We start from the raw sequence: 15,850 nt of genomic DNA, 5'->3' as shown, positions 1-15,850 counted from the left end.
TGCATAGTCTTTAGCGTACAGCAACGCCTTCTAAGCCATTAGTTTCTCCGATGTGGCAGATCAGTCTCGTAGGAGTTACAGGGCTAAACCTCGAGCTTCTCCTCTCCTCAGCTTGCGAGAAACTTGCTCAAGCCTCTCCAGGAAGGGGGCGGGTTTATAAACGGCCGAATGTGAAATTACACGGTCTTTCTCAGTTCTGTGGGAACTAGTTAAAATAGCCAGTGTTTGGCATAGTGCCAACAGCTTAGTTGATAGACTAATGCTTTTAAACCGATCCTGTAAAAAGCAACAACCCCTCCCTCTTTGACCCCCTTTTTTTCTTGTGTCGGTCTGACCGTTAATGTTAGTGCAGGCTTGCAGTGACCTCAACAAAAGAAAAGTGACTTTAAAATTGAACTGATGTGTCAGTGCGATTCCTTGTCCTGCTATGTAAGTGCTTGTGCCTGCTGAAGGAGGAGGCTGGCCCTGCTTGTTTAGGGAGCGATGGGATGGTTGTTTTTAAGAAGAATTGGTTTGAAGTGATCGTGGATTAGTGTTCTAAGTGAATTGGCTTCTAGGTGTCTTTTTCCCCTCTCTTAATAACATGATGAAGGGCACTCTTTGCTATGGGATTGTAGTTCCTGTGACCTTTTTTAGATTTTCTTTTTTTGTGTCACTTGGTTTGAAAACTTCTCAGAGAGCAGCACTGTAATGAAAAACAATGCATAGCTATGGCAGTTGGGGCTGTAATTATCTGAGCTGATTGCTGTCTCTTATAATTGTGTTATGAGCTTGTAATGCTTGAACTGCAAACTATTGGAAAGTAAAACTTGTTAGTCTTCATGGCTCAGTGAGATTGGTCTTCATGTGTTAAGGGCAGAACTCCTTTTATGACCTATTCTGGGAGCTGTGAATAACCAATTGTGTAGAATACTGATTCCTGTCCTTTCTTCTTGCAGCCTGAAGTTTTACACATGATTTACATGAGAATTCTGCAGAAGGTATATGGAATCCGCCTGGAACATTTCTACATGGTATGTCTGTAGTGGCAGATGAAAGAAAAAAAAAAAGTCACTTAACATTAAATGTTGAAGTATCTCCCTCATCTCCTTGCTAGTAAATGACAAGTAGCTTAGTTTTGTATGTTGTAATTGCATGAATGGGAGCTTAGAAATTCTGCCTTTGCAGAAAACTTGTGTGTGAGATGCTGTATACCATGGGCATTTGCGTTTGTGTTCAGGGAGGCACATAGTCTGTTCACTTAGTACTGCACTCTCATTCCTGCCTAAGTGCAGCCATCAGCATGGGTCATCTACTAGAGGTAAATGAACCTGGGAGCATCATCCGTGGGCTGTTGCTGAGGCCTTGCTGATTATATCTGAGAAGTTGCTTTGATCATTGCTTCTAGTCTGGAAGTTGGCTTCAGCTCAAGATACTTGTAGAAATAGTGGTTTTGTGGGTGTACTGCTTTTGGGTTTCTTTTTTTTTTTTCCCTTTGTTTTCCCTCCATGGAGAGGGTACTTCCTTCTCCACTATAGAAACTAGTGGGCATGAAGAGGAGTTCACCTACCGTTGTAGGCTGTAAGAAAAGGCTCTGTGGAGAGCCCTCTCCTACTGTGCTTAAGCTATGAATTCTTTTCTTTGAGATGCTGCTGGTGCCAGAAATATCTGTAAGGTCCAGGAGGGCTAGGACAGGCTTATGAAGGGACACAATCTCTGGCCTTGAAAATACATACTGTCTTCTTGGGCATCTGCCTTTGGCCATGGCTGGAGAAGGGTCTCTGCTTAGATGTTAGACTGGTCTAGAAGGAAAGTAAATGTTGCTTTTAATGTCTCATCATCTGCACTTCTCCATTAACCGAGAGGAAAGTAAGGAGAAGTGCAGCTGGAGGTTAACTGATACCTTGTTCATTAACACTAAATTTATCTTCTCTCTCTGTTAGATAAGAACTGACTCCTGAAAGTGAGAATAAATAGTACTTTCTTGTGCCATTTTTGGATAAACTGAAAGGGAAGATCATATGTGCACGAGATAACCAAGTTCTTCACAGGCAATGACATTAGCTGGGATACTACTGTATTATGAGGTTTAAAATATCAGGAAAGGTGACAGTGTACCACTACCTTTTCCTTCTGACTTCTTCATAAAACAGTTGAGTGTGTGAATTTCAGGGTGTTTAAATAAAGAGCTTCTTGTTATTAGGTGTGTAATGCAGAGGCTGTCCTTCTGCACCACTTTTGAACAAATTAAAGCAGAGGGTATAGGCTGAGTTCCAGGGTTTGTAATGTTGCTGCTTTAGTTGTTATTGTCTTTTCATACTTTGATCAGCCAAAATTGACACTTAAAATAGTCTGCTGAGTAACTTGAGGGCATTCTTCAGCCTCTAACATGGGTTCCCTGTGGATGGGGAGGCCATCCTCAGTGTGTTTAGCCTACTTGTGTTATTTTGTTGTGGAAACAAACCTGTGTATTTTTAAGTAGTCTCTACTTACATATTGACTCTCTTTACTCTTTAGATGCCAGTCAACGTTGACATAATGTATCCACAGATATTTGAAGGCTTTCTACCTGTTTGTAATTTGTATATTCACATGTAAGTAGAAGATGCTGCATCTGTTCAGTTGCTATTCCTTGTAAAGGTCCAATTTACTACAAGTAGTGGGGCTTTATGCCTGTTTGCTGATGGTGGTTTCACTGCTTGTTGGCTCTGAGCGAAGTGAAATTTGCAGATGAACAGGAGACAGCAATGTTTAATAGACTAAAATTCTCAGCAGGCAGCTATCTTGTCAAAATGAATGTCTTAACCAAATAATCCAGCCTCACCAAGGTGGAGCGCAGATCTATACTTTGAACGGCTAGAGGGTCATCATTACACCTGGAAGACGGATCTTAAGTACCTGTTGTGTAAATTTTCTGTCTGAATTCTACGTAGATATTTTTGTTGGAATGAGGTGAGTGTTAGACTTTAAGCTTAATTTCAGTTGTAAGGGGAGAACTGACTAACAGTTAAGTGTAAGAGTTCCCCAATTAAGCTGAAAAATTGTCCTATAGACAAGTATTTTGTCTATAGATATCTTTGTATTCTTACAGCATCTCACAAATTTTTAATGCTGATCTGTGTGGAGTCCTACTGTGTTGTTCTCCTGAGACTTACTGTTGTTATGTGCTTGCCTTACATATGCTCTGGGATGAGAGGACAAGATCCTCTCATGGATGTGTAATGGATATAGCACAAAAACTGAGTAATGGTCACTGCAGGTAAGGTTGTATTTTGTTTTCCTTGCAGGGAGCGCTTACTTCCAGTGTGCCGGATTAATGACTTTCAAATTGCTGATGTTTTAAACCCAAGTAAGCAAGTGCATTGTAATCCTTTTGTTTCCTGGGGTGGTGAGTGCCACTTGATATTTAGGTGCTTTTTCTCATTTGGCATGGCCAGATGGGCATCTAGCATGGAGAACTGTTGGCCCTTAGACAAGCTGGTTCTAATGAGCAGTTCTCCTCCTTATGTAGGCTAATCCAGTTAAATAACTGAAGGGAGTTTTGAATGAGTCTGTTGAACTGTTGGTCTGGAGAGTGGACTGTGACATACTGGAAATAGTGTAAGAATAGATGGTCATGAAAATTATCCTGGCAACTCTGGAATGCTATAGGATTTCTTATGCTGATGCCTATGTAGGAAGTGATTGAATTTTTGCTTCACCCTTTTCAATACCCAGCTGTGGTGATTCTGGTACAACACAGTCAACTTGGAAAAGGCAATTTTTAAGAACTCTTTCACTTCTTGCTCCATCTTGTCTAAGACATTCAAGGCCTTTGGAACAATCTTTCACAAAGTTTGCTCGGAATAGAGCCAAAAAGTCCCTGCAGTTCAAACTGCTATCTTTAGTTACCCTGACAGTTATAGTGAGGTTCTGTCTTCAGAGGTGTAGTTGAAGACTGACACACTTTCTCGCTGACATCTGTTTTAATGGGAGGCTGTATGTTAAGTCATTCTCCCAGGTGCCATTTTAATTTATTTAAATTGCATAGAATTGCTAAGACATTGTAAGTTCAGAGCTTGGGGCTAGTTTTTGTGTAGTCTGTGAAATCTTTGCAAGGTGAGCAGGGGAAGAACTAATTTGGATTCTGTTGTTTTGTAATTTCTGTGTTTTCTCTGAATTATGTTTTGCCCAACTTTTTCTATGCAATTGCAATGCATGTGAAAACCAGAATAGTGATGGCTTGCAATTCCTATTTCAGAAACAAAGAGGACAGCTCGCTTCTTGAGCGGCATTCTCAACTTTGTAAATTTCAGAGAATTCCGACGTGAAGTCTACTTGGAGTTACAACTGAACTACGTAAGACTGGGTGCCATGTTACTCCAGATAACATTAATCATACTTAAGTAGGTAACCTAGAACTGGGAGCATAAAGGTTGTGTTTTTTTTAACTGCATTTTTAAACATCACATTGTAATCTTACATGTCGCCAAGTAATACAGGAAGGTACCAGTTTAATATTATGTAAAACTTGCACAACTATATTACAAGTTATAAGCATACACAGCTCCTGTGAATGGTTTAAGAGAAAGCTTTGCAAAGCCCTTGAGGAAACGTGTCAGTTCAGAAGAGTGGATGAGCTTGTCAATATTGTAAAGGTTTCTGTATGACCGTAACCAAGTTATTACTTAGGCTATTACCTGAAGTTTTTTCCCAGTAAGGTATTTGATAGTTTAGCCTGGTTAGCGAAAGTTTGATACCTCACATTGTTTTGAGGAAATGTGGATATAATAGTCAGTGGGCTGAAGCTGGAATTGCAGGTGGCTTCTCTTCTGGATATCTCAGTAGTTCAGACATGGTACATCTCATGTGAAATAATGATGAGCAGGGCTCTAATAGAAGCACTGGGAGAGACTATATTCCTCTAAAATAAAAAATATCTCTGAATATTTAATTTGCAGAAATCGGCTATGGAGAAACACCAACAACTGGAGACTGCAAATCGGGAGGCAGCAATGAAGCTGGAGAAACTGAAGTGAGTATGAGGAGTAAGCACTGTTAGATGCACGGCTTGATTTGGCTGACTTTCCTGTTCAGTGTACACGATCTGGACAGGCTGGATCAATAGGCTGAAGCCAATTGTATGAGATTCAACAAAGCTAAGTGCTTGGTCCTGCACTTGGGTCATAACAACTCCATGCAATGCTACAGGCTTGGGAGAGCTGCCCAGCAGAATAGGACCAGGGGATATTGGTTGACAGCTGGCTGAATATGAGCCGGTAGTGTGCCCAGGTGGCCAAGAAGGTCAATAGCATCCTGGCTTGTATCAGAACTAGTGTGGCCAGCAGGAGTAGGGGAGTGATTGTCCACCTGTACTTGGCACTGGTAAGGCAGTACCTCGAATACTGTGTTCAGTTTTGGGCCCCTCACTACAAGAAGGACGTTGAGGTGCTGGAGTGTGCCCAAAGAAGGGCAACGAAGCTGGTGACGAGTCTAGAGCAACAGTCTTACGAGGAGCAGCTGACGGAACTGGGGTGGCTTAGCCTGGAGAAAAGGAGGCACAGGGGAGACCTACAGCTACCTGAAGGGCTGTTCTAGTGAGGTGGGTATTCGTTTCTTCTCTCAAGTAAAAGGTGATAGGACAAGAGGAGATGGCCTCAAGTTGTGCTGGGGAGGTTTAGATTGGATATTAGGAAAAATTTCATCACCGAGAAGGTTGTCAGGCGTTGGAACAGGCTGCCCAGGGAAAGTGGTTGAGTCACCATCCCTGGAGGTATGTAAAAGACATGTAGACATGGCACTTAGGGACATGGCTTAGTGGTGAACTTAACAGTGCTAGATTAATGGTTGGACTCAATGATCTTGAAGGTCTTTCCAACCTAAATGATTCTATGATTCTATATGGGGTGCCTGAACAGGAACTGAGTAGTCAATCTGTGTGATTTGATAGAATTGTTTGATAACTACTGTGAGAACTTTTAATTTGTGCAGATTTGACTTCTCCTTTGGCCCTTATCTGACTTTGTTGCTGGTTATTTCCCAGAGAGGCTAAGCTGAAAAATACAGATATGTTCCTGTTGGGTTGCACTCAGAGTTACAGAAGTAGCTCTACTAGCATTAGGCTAGAAATGTTGCTGGCAGAAAATAAAAATGTGACTTTGGGAGTGTATGGTTTCTTCGAGATGATACTGTATTTTGTATGTTGGGAACTATGGGGAAACTTTTTGCTGTTATAGTTAACTTTTAGTGATAGGTCTTTCTCCCTTGCATAGCTGTAGGAAGCCCATCTTTAACTTAATAGATGGGTAAAGTTGTCTTCCTTAGTTATTTGACATGTTTACCCCATTCTCTGTTTCAGGCCATTTAGTCCTACTGCCTGTGTCTTTGCACCATTAAGTTTTGTTTTTGCTTGTGGATAATGGGATGAAGAGATGGCTAGTTTCCAAGATAGCTTTCAAAACAAAGAGTTTTTTCTCTGATAGGTGCTCTTGGTATGTGCTAGAAGGAGGTTCTCTAGCTAGCTATAGGTCTACCCTCATACAAGCTGTTTCTATGGCAGGTAATATTACACAAATTTCATAAATGAAAATCACCACAAAAATTGATAGAAGTGTTTTTCTTTTGTGCTTTCCTTAATGTGCTCTTTAAACTTAGTCCTCTGTTATGCTTGTACCACTTCTTGCCAAAATAGCTCTTTAGAGTATGCTTCTTCAACTATAAAATCTTACAAGCAAAGGAAAATAAAATGTATTTATTTGAGACTATCTTGCCCTGCTTATTAAAGTTCCTAAGTTGTGAAGTCTTTGGAGAGAATGATTGTTACATCTACAGTACTCTGACCTGACTATGACGATGTTGAAACTGTCCAATATCTTTATTTTTTGCTTAGTACTGTTCCAGTTGAACATCAAGCAGAGGTCAAGCAACTGACAGATAACATTCGAGAGCTGGAACAACTACTAAGGCAAGACTATCGTCGGAAACAAGTATGATCTTGTTATGTATTTCTCTGAAATGCTGCTATGGCTTCTGATTATGGATATTCCTTATTCCTGTTGATTTTTGTTTCCTTCCCCCTACTTCTGCAAAGAATAAGGGGACTTTTCTGACTTAAAACAAAGGTCTTTGCAACACAATATCTTGTCTAGCCCCTAGCACGACCTCTTCATTTCACTGTAAGGAATGTGAAATTTGAAATCAGGAAGGGAATCTCTAAGGAAACTTGAAATCAGTCTTGGGGAATACAGAAGTGTGTTTGTCTCTTTTTGAAATGCATTACTGCAACGACTTAGGAGGTACCTGTGTTTGTTGTTCGGAAGTGTGATGTATATGTTTCCCCATTGAATTTTTTCTTTGTTTTCCACCTGAATTTGAAAAATTGGAGGTGAGCTATGGCAGGCAATGAGGCCTAAGAAAGGTCACCCAAGGGAATGCCTGGCAAAAAGGGTAGGGTTGATTGCAGGGGTAATTTTCCAGCAATGTCAACTTGCCCTTCAGGTCTCATAGGTAACCTTTTCAGCTGTTTCCGGAAAAAAAAACTTAAAAAAACCCCCACACAGATTTTTTTTTTTTAAGTCATGTCTCTACTATTAATATTATTAATGATGTACTTGACTTCTATATTATTGGGGACCTTGTATTAACTTAGTTTTTTCCCAAGAACAGTGCCTCTGGGGAATAAGGTCGTGCGTGTAGAACGCTGCCAGGGTTAGTAAGAATAGAGCTAGTCTGTCTCTTGTCACTGTTCCTAGTTACCTACTGCTGGCTGCATCCCTAGTGCTCCTAGTGGCTTTTGTGACAATGTTCTCCTTCCTTGTCTTAAATCTTAGACTTCAATTTTGTCTGCTAGCTATGGCACTCTGAAGATACCATAAATGGGGTTTCTCTTGTAGACAGATCTATGACAGAAGGGTAAAGGAGGTGGCAGTTGCAGAGATGCTTATGTAAAGTTTGTTGCTTTTTTTAGACAGCTTTGCAAGAAGTGATTTCACAAAAGAAGTCAGATATTGCAGAGAGTACCCGAAAACTGGTAAGTACCCCTCTGCGTAAGTGTAGGCTGTAGCTTGCATCTCAGATCAACTAACAGATCATCTCTCTTTCTAGAATCAAATTATTCTTGGAGCTACTTAACGCTCAGGTGGTGATTATTAGCTTTTTAAAAAACTGATTTGGCTTTTTTTTTCTCCCTATGGAAGCTTTACCACAATAGCTTGTTTGTTGTTAACTTTAAATACATTTCTGTAATGTAAAGGTCTGTCCATGTTCAGGAGGCTGATCTGTTAAAGGGCAAGACATCTGGACTTCTGAAAAGCTATGGGCTTACCTTAGGTGCATAGAATGGCTAATGAGGCAGCCACTGACCTGGTGGGGACAAAACAGGAGGTTTTTGAGAGGTTGTACAGGAAGCTGGTTGCTCTCCTACCAGGTTGATACAGCTGGCTCTGAAACCCTGCAGTGACTGCCTGGGTTGCCCTAGGTGAGGGGTTCTGAAGGAGAGAGCTGCTAGTAATATACATTAGCTGGCAGGCTTTTTGTGGAGTACTAGTTAAATGCTGTTCTTGTGACTTAGTATTGCACCCCTGCAAGCATGTTGGGGGAGCAAAATGGACTGTTACCTGCTTTGATTGGGAATGTTAATACTGTTTAGAGGAATTTATTTTTAAAGCAAACTTCTTAATGAGGAATGACTTACAATAGAGAAAAGAACCTGTCTAGTCATAAGATCCTGGCAAATCATGCCTCACGATTCCTCTTTGTTCACTTAATTACTAATATTGAAAGTGTGTTTGTCTTGTTAACTAGAATGAGCTTAAAGTAACAATGGCTACTTTGAAAGAAGAACAAGAGCAGCTGAAATCAAAAATTGTGGAGAGTCCAGAGGAACTGAAAAATTACAAAGAACTGATGAAAGAGACTGTTAAGAAACTCAAGAAATCTAAGGTGAGGTTTTCCTCTATCCACACAAGGAGGTATTCTATTAGAAAAAAGCGCATTGGCTTTTTTTTGTACTGTTTTAATGAACTGTGATCTACAACTGCTTCTTGAATGACTTAACACTTTCTAGTCAAAAATCAACAGAACAGTGGTTAGTCTGAAATGAAATCACAACTTTAGAGAAAACTGAAGGTTGGTTGTGGGGTGGCTTTTTGTGTTGGTGGTTTTTGGGGATAGTGGTTGCATGTGTGTTTTTTTTTTTTTCTTTTTTTTTTTTTTCTTTTTTTCCCAAAAGGAGGATTACAGTCACTGCTGCTTTGTCCTCGATGAGTAACTCTTTATTTGTGAAACTAGGTGTGGAACTCTTGAATCTATACTGTACCTGTCTGGCTGTGTGATCTCAAGAGAGAACAATATTTTGGCCACTTATAAATGTACTTGAATTTAGAACACGTTTTGTAATGTCTCTGCTATCATTCATTGTTTCTGGAATTGATGTCTGTGTCAGCATGCTGAAAAGTGAGGTCTGTCCATAGCTTTTTGTTTACTTTTTTTTAAATAGTAATGTCCAGTTTTTTAAATGTCTGTAGTTCATGATTACTCATACATCAGTGAAGCTTGCATAACTTTGTCTCCCTAGGTATTTTTGTTCCAAAGGTGTAAACTTTATTACTGTAACACCAGGCATTTGTTTTTGTGATGCTTTACATAACTTCTGTTCCACCAGTACAGAATTTATTCACTGTATAGCTTTTTTCTGTCCTGAAAACTCTTGTAACAAGCCAGTTAGTTCAGTGTAAAGCACTTGCATGTCACTTTTCCTGTGCTTTCTAAATAAATGCTTTTTTACAACCTGAAGACCTCATTTCAGTAGCTACTAAATATTAATTTCACTGTATATCAAACAACGAGAGAATGAGTACAGAAGTCAATATGCATTAATACTATACAAAATAACTGCTGAACTCCAAAGCTGTTTATTAATAGTCTTTTTTCTTTAAAGCAAGAAGTTATTGAGAAATACGAAGGTTATAGAGACCTAGTTGAGGTTCTGCCGTCATGCCAACTGGAGGTGCAGTTATACCAAAAGAAGATGGAAAGACAGGGAGCAAATGTGGAGAGACTGGCCAATGTATTATCAGAGGTTTGTATTATCCAGATTAGATCTGGTTAGGAAGAACTTAATGCCTAAGCAAGATAGGTGATCATCAGTAAATGTATTTTGAAAGTTCCCATCTCTCCTCTTCCCCAAAAAGAGATAATTTTGATACCTTCAAAATCTCATTCTTAAACACATCAGTAAAACGTAGCTGCTGCTTTGCTGCATGCCACTAGCTAATGTACTGTTGACCACTTTTAACAGTCAAAGCCTTTGTTGCCATAGAAACCTGACCTAAAATAGTTTGAACTGTCTTGGGGATGTTGGTAGGAACTGATGGAAGAAGAAAAGTGAGATCCAGTTTCTTCTGCCTAGAGAGCAGAAACTAAGAGCAAACAAAATTACTACTTCAAGAAGCGTCATGTCTTAAGTGCCTTTAACTTTATTAATATTACTAAGCCAGCCTTTCCTTGACAAAATGTTTGTTACAATACCTTGCTATTTGATACTCACTTTTGGGAGAATGCAATTGTTAGGAGCATTTGAAAAATGGTATGCAGTCTTTTTGGGGTATTTGGATAGCATGTGTTCAAATTACTCTTGGCTAACAGCTATAGCAGAACTCGTATTAACTTCTGAAAAATCATTCTAAGTGATGAGGTCTTGTCCATTTGGGTGTATTTAAAATCGGATAAAGACTAAGGGACTGGGATTTCACTGGGAGAATTAGTTAGCAATCAGATCTTCAAAAAAGCAAGAAGCTAGTTCTGATCTTAGTAAACTAACTAGGTATGCTGTTTTGATTATTTTTCCCCCAGTTAATTTATTTCAATATTTCTGATGTACTCTAGGTCAGAAATCTGGAGGACCAGCTTGAGAGTGCTCAGATAGAGCTGAAAAAAGGGAAGACAGATGAAATGTCCTTAAAGAGACTGGTCACTGCAAAACATGAGAAGCTGTCTACAGCTGAAATAAGGATAAAAAAGAAGCGTGAAGATGTTGAGCAATATAAGCACACTGTATTTGAGTATGGATGAGTTGACATTTCTGCCTGATGCTACTTTATGTCTTCGTTATGTGCTACCAAAGTTTGCATCTTGTACAAACATGTAACTTAGCAGTAAGAAGAAAATGAGCGATGTGGGATAGCTTTGTATGAAGACCAGTAATGCTGCAGGCAGGGACTTGGGGTCTCAAATCAATAATTGCAATGTGACTTGACAGCAATTCTTTTATTGGAGCACTAATTTAATTTATAATGCTTATTCTTGATTCTTTTATCTTCTTAAAGAGAATGTCACATTGGGATAATTTTCCAACTTATCAGACTTCCACAAAGCCCCATTTGCCTTTCATGAATTTTTCATAATTTCCCTTGCCACTTTTGCTCATTATCAAAGATGTTCAAGACCCATGGGGAAATGGGGCTCATATCTCAGAGGACTATTATCCTGACATGATGCTTCTAAAACAAAAGGAAAAGTGTCATTTGATCAAAGCTTCTTAGCCCATCTTCCATCCTACCATATGCTAAAGGCAAGTTGCAAGGCAGTGTTTACAGCACAGCAGTCACTTCTGCAGCAACAAACTGCAGTGTTGTGAGGTCGTGGCTTCACTGTGAGATTTGAAGTGCTGAACTGCTATAGAGAAAGCTTATTATATAACATTTTTTTGGTACATGGATAGGAAAGGGAATATGGAAGATTATTGACTGGGTAAATTAACTGTGATGGAAAAGAACTTTTTTCCTCATAGCTGAGACAGTCAACTAAGATTTAGTCATGCTGATAAGGTTTGTGTGGTGTGTAGAATGGCAGCAAGATCCCAGGCTTCCTTTGCTCCTTATTTAGTGTATTGTACCAGCTAAAGGACAATTAAATTAAAAGCTTAATTAAAAGCTACTTTTTCTTTCCAAATGAAGAATGAAAATAATATCATCTAATGCTCCTTTATGTTAAAAATTGCTGCAAATTTATTTTTTTTGTGTTGAATTCCCTTGAGTGATAAAATCAGATGCTTTGATAAGCAAGAGGGCAAGGGAGATAACCTTGGTTTGAAAACAAGAATTTTTGCTGGTGAATAAGAGGATGTGTCCTGAGTGTTCCTTTGAGGTAGGAAGATGTAAGTAGGCTCTTGCTAAATATGAGCGATTTCAGGCATTCTTCAGAGAAAGTAGCTGCTACAGTTCCAACTGTAATTATTATACAAATGCTTAGAATAAACTGCTAGGTGTTTTTTGCACTTGAACTCAGAGTGGATCTCCTGTTCCCACACTAACCTTTTGCTGATTACATGGCGGCTCACAGCTGGAGCTATCTGAAGCTGGGGAAATATTATTTGGTCTTTATTTGGGATGCAGAGAAATGATGGACTGGAAGTTATAGATAACATACGGAGATGTATGGGATTAGAGCTCTGACTTAGTGGGAGGGGATCTGGGGCTAAGGAAAATATGTGACTTTCAATTAAGCTGAAACATCAAGTGCAGCTATATTGCTTTTAACCTGATCCAGTGGCTGGCCTCTAGGCAGGGCTCTCCACTGACATCTCTACTGTGTTACTCAAAGGCAGGAAGATGCAGTGTCCAGCTGTCTGTTGGGTTGGCTCCACTGGAGTCTTTTGAGTTGCCTTGACTGACAGCAACTGAGTATCTTCAACATAATCTTCTAACTCCACTTTGAATTTCACTTCTTGTATCTAAGTTGTTCTAGTTTAAGAACTGGACAAATTTCCAACCAAGTAAATACTATACAGTATTGCTTCTAGAAGCAGCTAGTTTCATGCTCGTAAACTGCAAGCTTTGCTTGTGGTGGGGCTAAGTTTAATCTAGAATTAGTCAAATAACTCAGTATTAACTTTTTTTCCCTACCTTTAGATATTGTAACAGAGTTCAGGAGAAGAGGGGTGCTGTATATGATAAAGTGACAGCCATTCACAAGGAAATCCAACAGACAAGGTTCAAAATTCAGCAGCTGAATGAGAATGCTGAAAAAGAAGAAATGAAAGCAAAGGTGAGTTGTTTTTCCTAAAGGAATCCTGTTTGTTATTATCAAACCTGATTTTTAACTTGGGCTGTGTAGATAAAGGAACACTTACTGGCCCTAAAAATGAGTAGGCTGTGAAGGTGGTGGTTTGGGTGGATAGTGGGAGGGAGAGCACTTCCTGCATGTGGTACCACTGGGTTTGTGCTAGGGCTTGTGCTCATCTCTGCAGCCTCTATATGGCCCACATGAGAACTGGGCTTTGCAGACCTGAGGGGAAAGACTCTGGAATGCTGTTGATTGCCCAGTATTTTGGGAAGTGAAATTAAACTTGTATTCCCACCTGTTCCTGTAGCAGGTACTATGTTAGTTCCATGACGTCCATTTTTTTATGACGGTACTTGCAGCTCTAAGCAGTTGGATTCTTCTTTTCTTTTTGTTTGGACCCTGGGACATGACCTGCAAAGCTTTACATCATATCATAGTGATGGGCACTACTGGAATCCTCTCAACAGCCTCCCTCAAATACAGGACCACGGGCCATGTCACAAACCCTTTCTTCCTAGGTTTTGGAAAGATGACTGTCTAGCTCATCTTTGGAAAGAGGCTGAAACCCTGATGGGTTGGGAGTAGGGGACTGGAGTCTGCCCGTGGGGTCTCGTCCTATCTGTTTGTTACTGAAGTACTGTCCATGCTGGGAGGACAATGGTAGCAGTCACAGTGGCAGAGACCTTGGTGAGGCAGGTTAACACAGAATGGGGCAGTGGTAGTGTGAATACTGGGCTAGTGCTGAGGGTTTTTTTTGACCATCTTAGTATTATTGTTGAAGGCATGCGAGGAATTAAGCTGGGGGTATTGTTTAGTCTCTGTGAGCAGTTAACAAGGTGCAACCTTGAGGGAAGGAACAAGATAATCACAAAACACAACTACTCAACCTTCAGTGAACTATCCTAATTAACATATAATATGCATAATAGAAACCTGTTCCTGTGTGGGAAAAGCCCCCTCCTCACAAAAGCCCCTTCCTCACTGAGCATGCCTAGAAAAAAAGGAGGATGCTGTGACTTTAAGTGGAGAGACTTTAAGCTGGTGCAAACCAAGGGGAACAAGGGTCGTTACAACGGAGCCAACTTGTAAAAAATACTGATAAGTGTTGCTTGAAGTGTATAAATATTTTTTGTGTGTTAACTGAGGCATGCTAGCTTTGTGGGCCTACCACTTAGCACCCAACTCTGTGCAGATTTGGAATAAAAGCAAATATCTCGGCTCTGTGTGTTTTTCGGCTCTCTGCACACCGGGTGGAAGAACCCATATTTGGGACAACATTGTGATCACTAGATTTACAACAGAATCATAATATTGAGATTTTGCTTGTGGCTGCTCTTACTAGGTTTTGTAACTTTCCTGTGTTCTGTGAATGCTGCTGCTTAAGCCTGGGGTGAGGTACATTTGAAATCACTTGAGACCACCAGACCACTGTCACTTAATGTTTATGCTTCCTCAGGATTTAACTTTGCTGATGTTTCTCCCCCCACCCCTCCCTTATCTCCTCTCTCTAGGAAATATACCTAAATCTGAAGGCTGGGTTGGAGAAGCATCATGACTCTCTCATTAACACAGCAAAGAGTTATGCAGCCTCAAGAGAAGATAAAATTGCTGAACTGAAGAATGGGCTGCTTAGAGTTCAGACTCCTGGAAGTAGTTCTTAGACCTGTCTTCACTTCAATTCCACTTTCATTATGTTTATTTTCATATCTGAACTCAAGAGCTTGTGCTTTGTATGGGATGGATAATTATTCCAGGCAAAGGCCAGCTTTCTCAAAAAACCATGTCAGAACACATTTAGCTTTCTGGATGGATTCTGATGTCATGAGCTCACTTATGTGGATAAGAAAACATTTGGTTTAGCCTGTCTGTATTGTTTCAGTCAACATCTGATTTTAGTGGTAATAATGCAAGTCTTGCTAACACCAAATTACTCGACATTTAGACAGAATCCTGCTTTTTGTAGAAACTGTTCTGTGAACTTTGATCTGGGATGACCTGGTGCTTTGGTCTGGCCTGAATGGACACACTGTTCAAGATAAGTCAGTAATAGGTGATTTTCCACTACCATTATTCAATTAAGATTAAATCCTGATGGAGCAGTAGCATCCATGTAAATGCCAGCTTACTCTCATCACAAATATTGGTGACCGTAAACACGCAAGAGTATCATTTTTGTTAACAACACAGTACCTCTAGATGCTTGAACTCATTGTTTCTACTCTGTGGGGTATTAAACCTTCATTTGTGTTTAGAAAATCTGGTTTTGGGTGCTTACTCCTATAAAAAAATTACATGGATTACTTTTGTACCTTAACTTGTGATGGCACTCAGTTTGCCATAGTGTTTTTAATTATTTCAAGAAATAAAATGTTAATTTTTAAAATAGCTGATATAAGGATATTTTACCCTATTTATCCTATGTCTTTTCTGTCCCCACTGTCCCAGCTGACCTGGCATAACATTCCAATTTAAAAGCTTTGGTTTGTACATTTGTAGGTATGCATACTACTGCAAGTTGTTTGGTTTTTAATATAATGAAGGGAGGGGGATTGACACCTGTATAGGTAATATCTTTCTGGCTTTGTTTAATTCTTCAACTTCTCTTATTAGCTAGAGGTGCTAGCAAGTCAGTTAGGAACAGCAGGTGCTCATTGCTTCTAAAGCTCTTACTGAAGCATCAGACCCTTCTAATGTTTTGCTTTGATTTTTTTTTTCATATATTGTAGCATGTGAGACACTTCAGTGCAAGTCATGTTAATCTGCAATTCTTAACCCAGTACAAAACTTCTCATACAGTTTTCACATTTCCACCAAACATAGTCTGTGTGAT

At 39.8% G+C, this 15,850-nt stretch overlaps 1 protein-coding gene across 1 annotated transcript; it reads left to right on the top strand.

Moving 5' to 3' along the window:
* The first annotated feature begins 942 nt into the window (after positions 1–942).
* On the top strand, positions 943–14,945 carry NUF2 (NUF2, NDC80 kinetochore complex component). Its single transcript, XM_010291294.1, has 12 exons — positions 943–1,013; positions 2,497–2,573; positions 3,267–3,328; positions 4,220–4,317; positions 4,920–4,993; positions 6,848–6,944; positions 7,925–7,987; positions 8,761–8,898; positions 9,896–10,036; positions 10,843–11,018; positions 12,867–13,002; positions 14,532–14,945. The coding sequence occupies exons 1-12, from the start codon at positions 954–956 to the stop codon at positions 14,679–14,681; spliced, it is 1,272 nt and encodes a 423-aa protein (XP_010289596.1). The 5' UTR covers positions 943–953; the 3' UTR covers positions 14,682–14,945.
* The last annotated feature ends 905 nt before the right edge of the window (positions 14,946–15,850 follow it).

Source organism: Phaethon lepturus, unplaced genomic scaffold (assembly GCF_000687285.1).
Source record: "Phaethon lepturus isolate BGI_N335 unplaced genomic scaffold, ASM68728v1 scaffold15477, whole genome shotgun sequence".
Lineage (NCBI taxonomy): Eukaryota > Metazoa > Chordata > Aves > Phaethontiformes > Phaethontidae > Phaethon > Phaethon lepturus.
The sequence above is the reverse complement of the archived record's forward strand: the minus strand, read 5'-3'. Positions and strand labels throughout refer to the sequence as shown.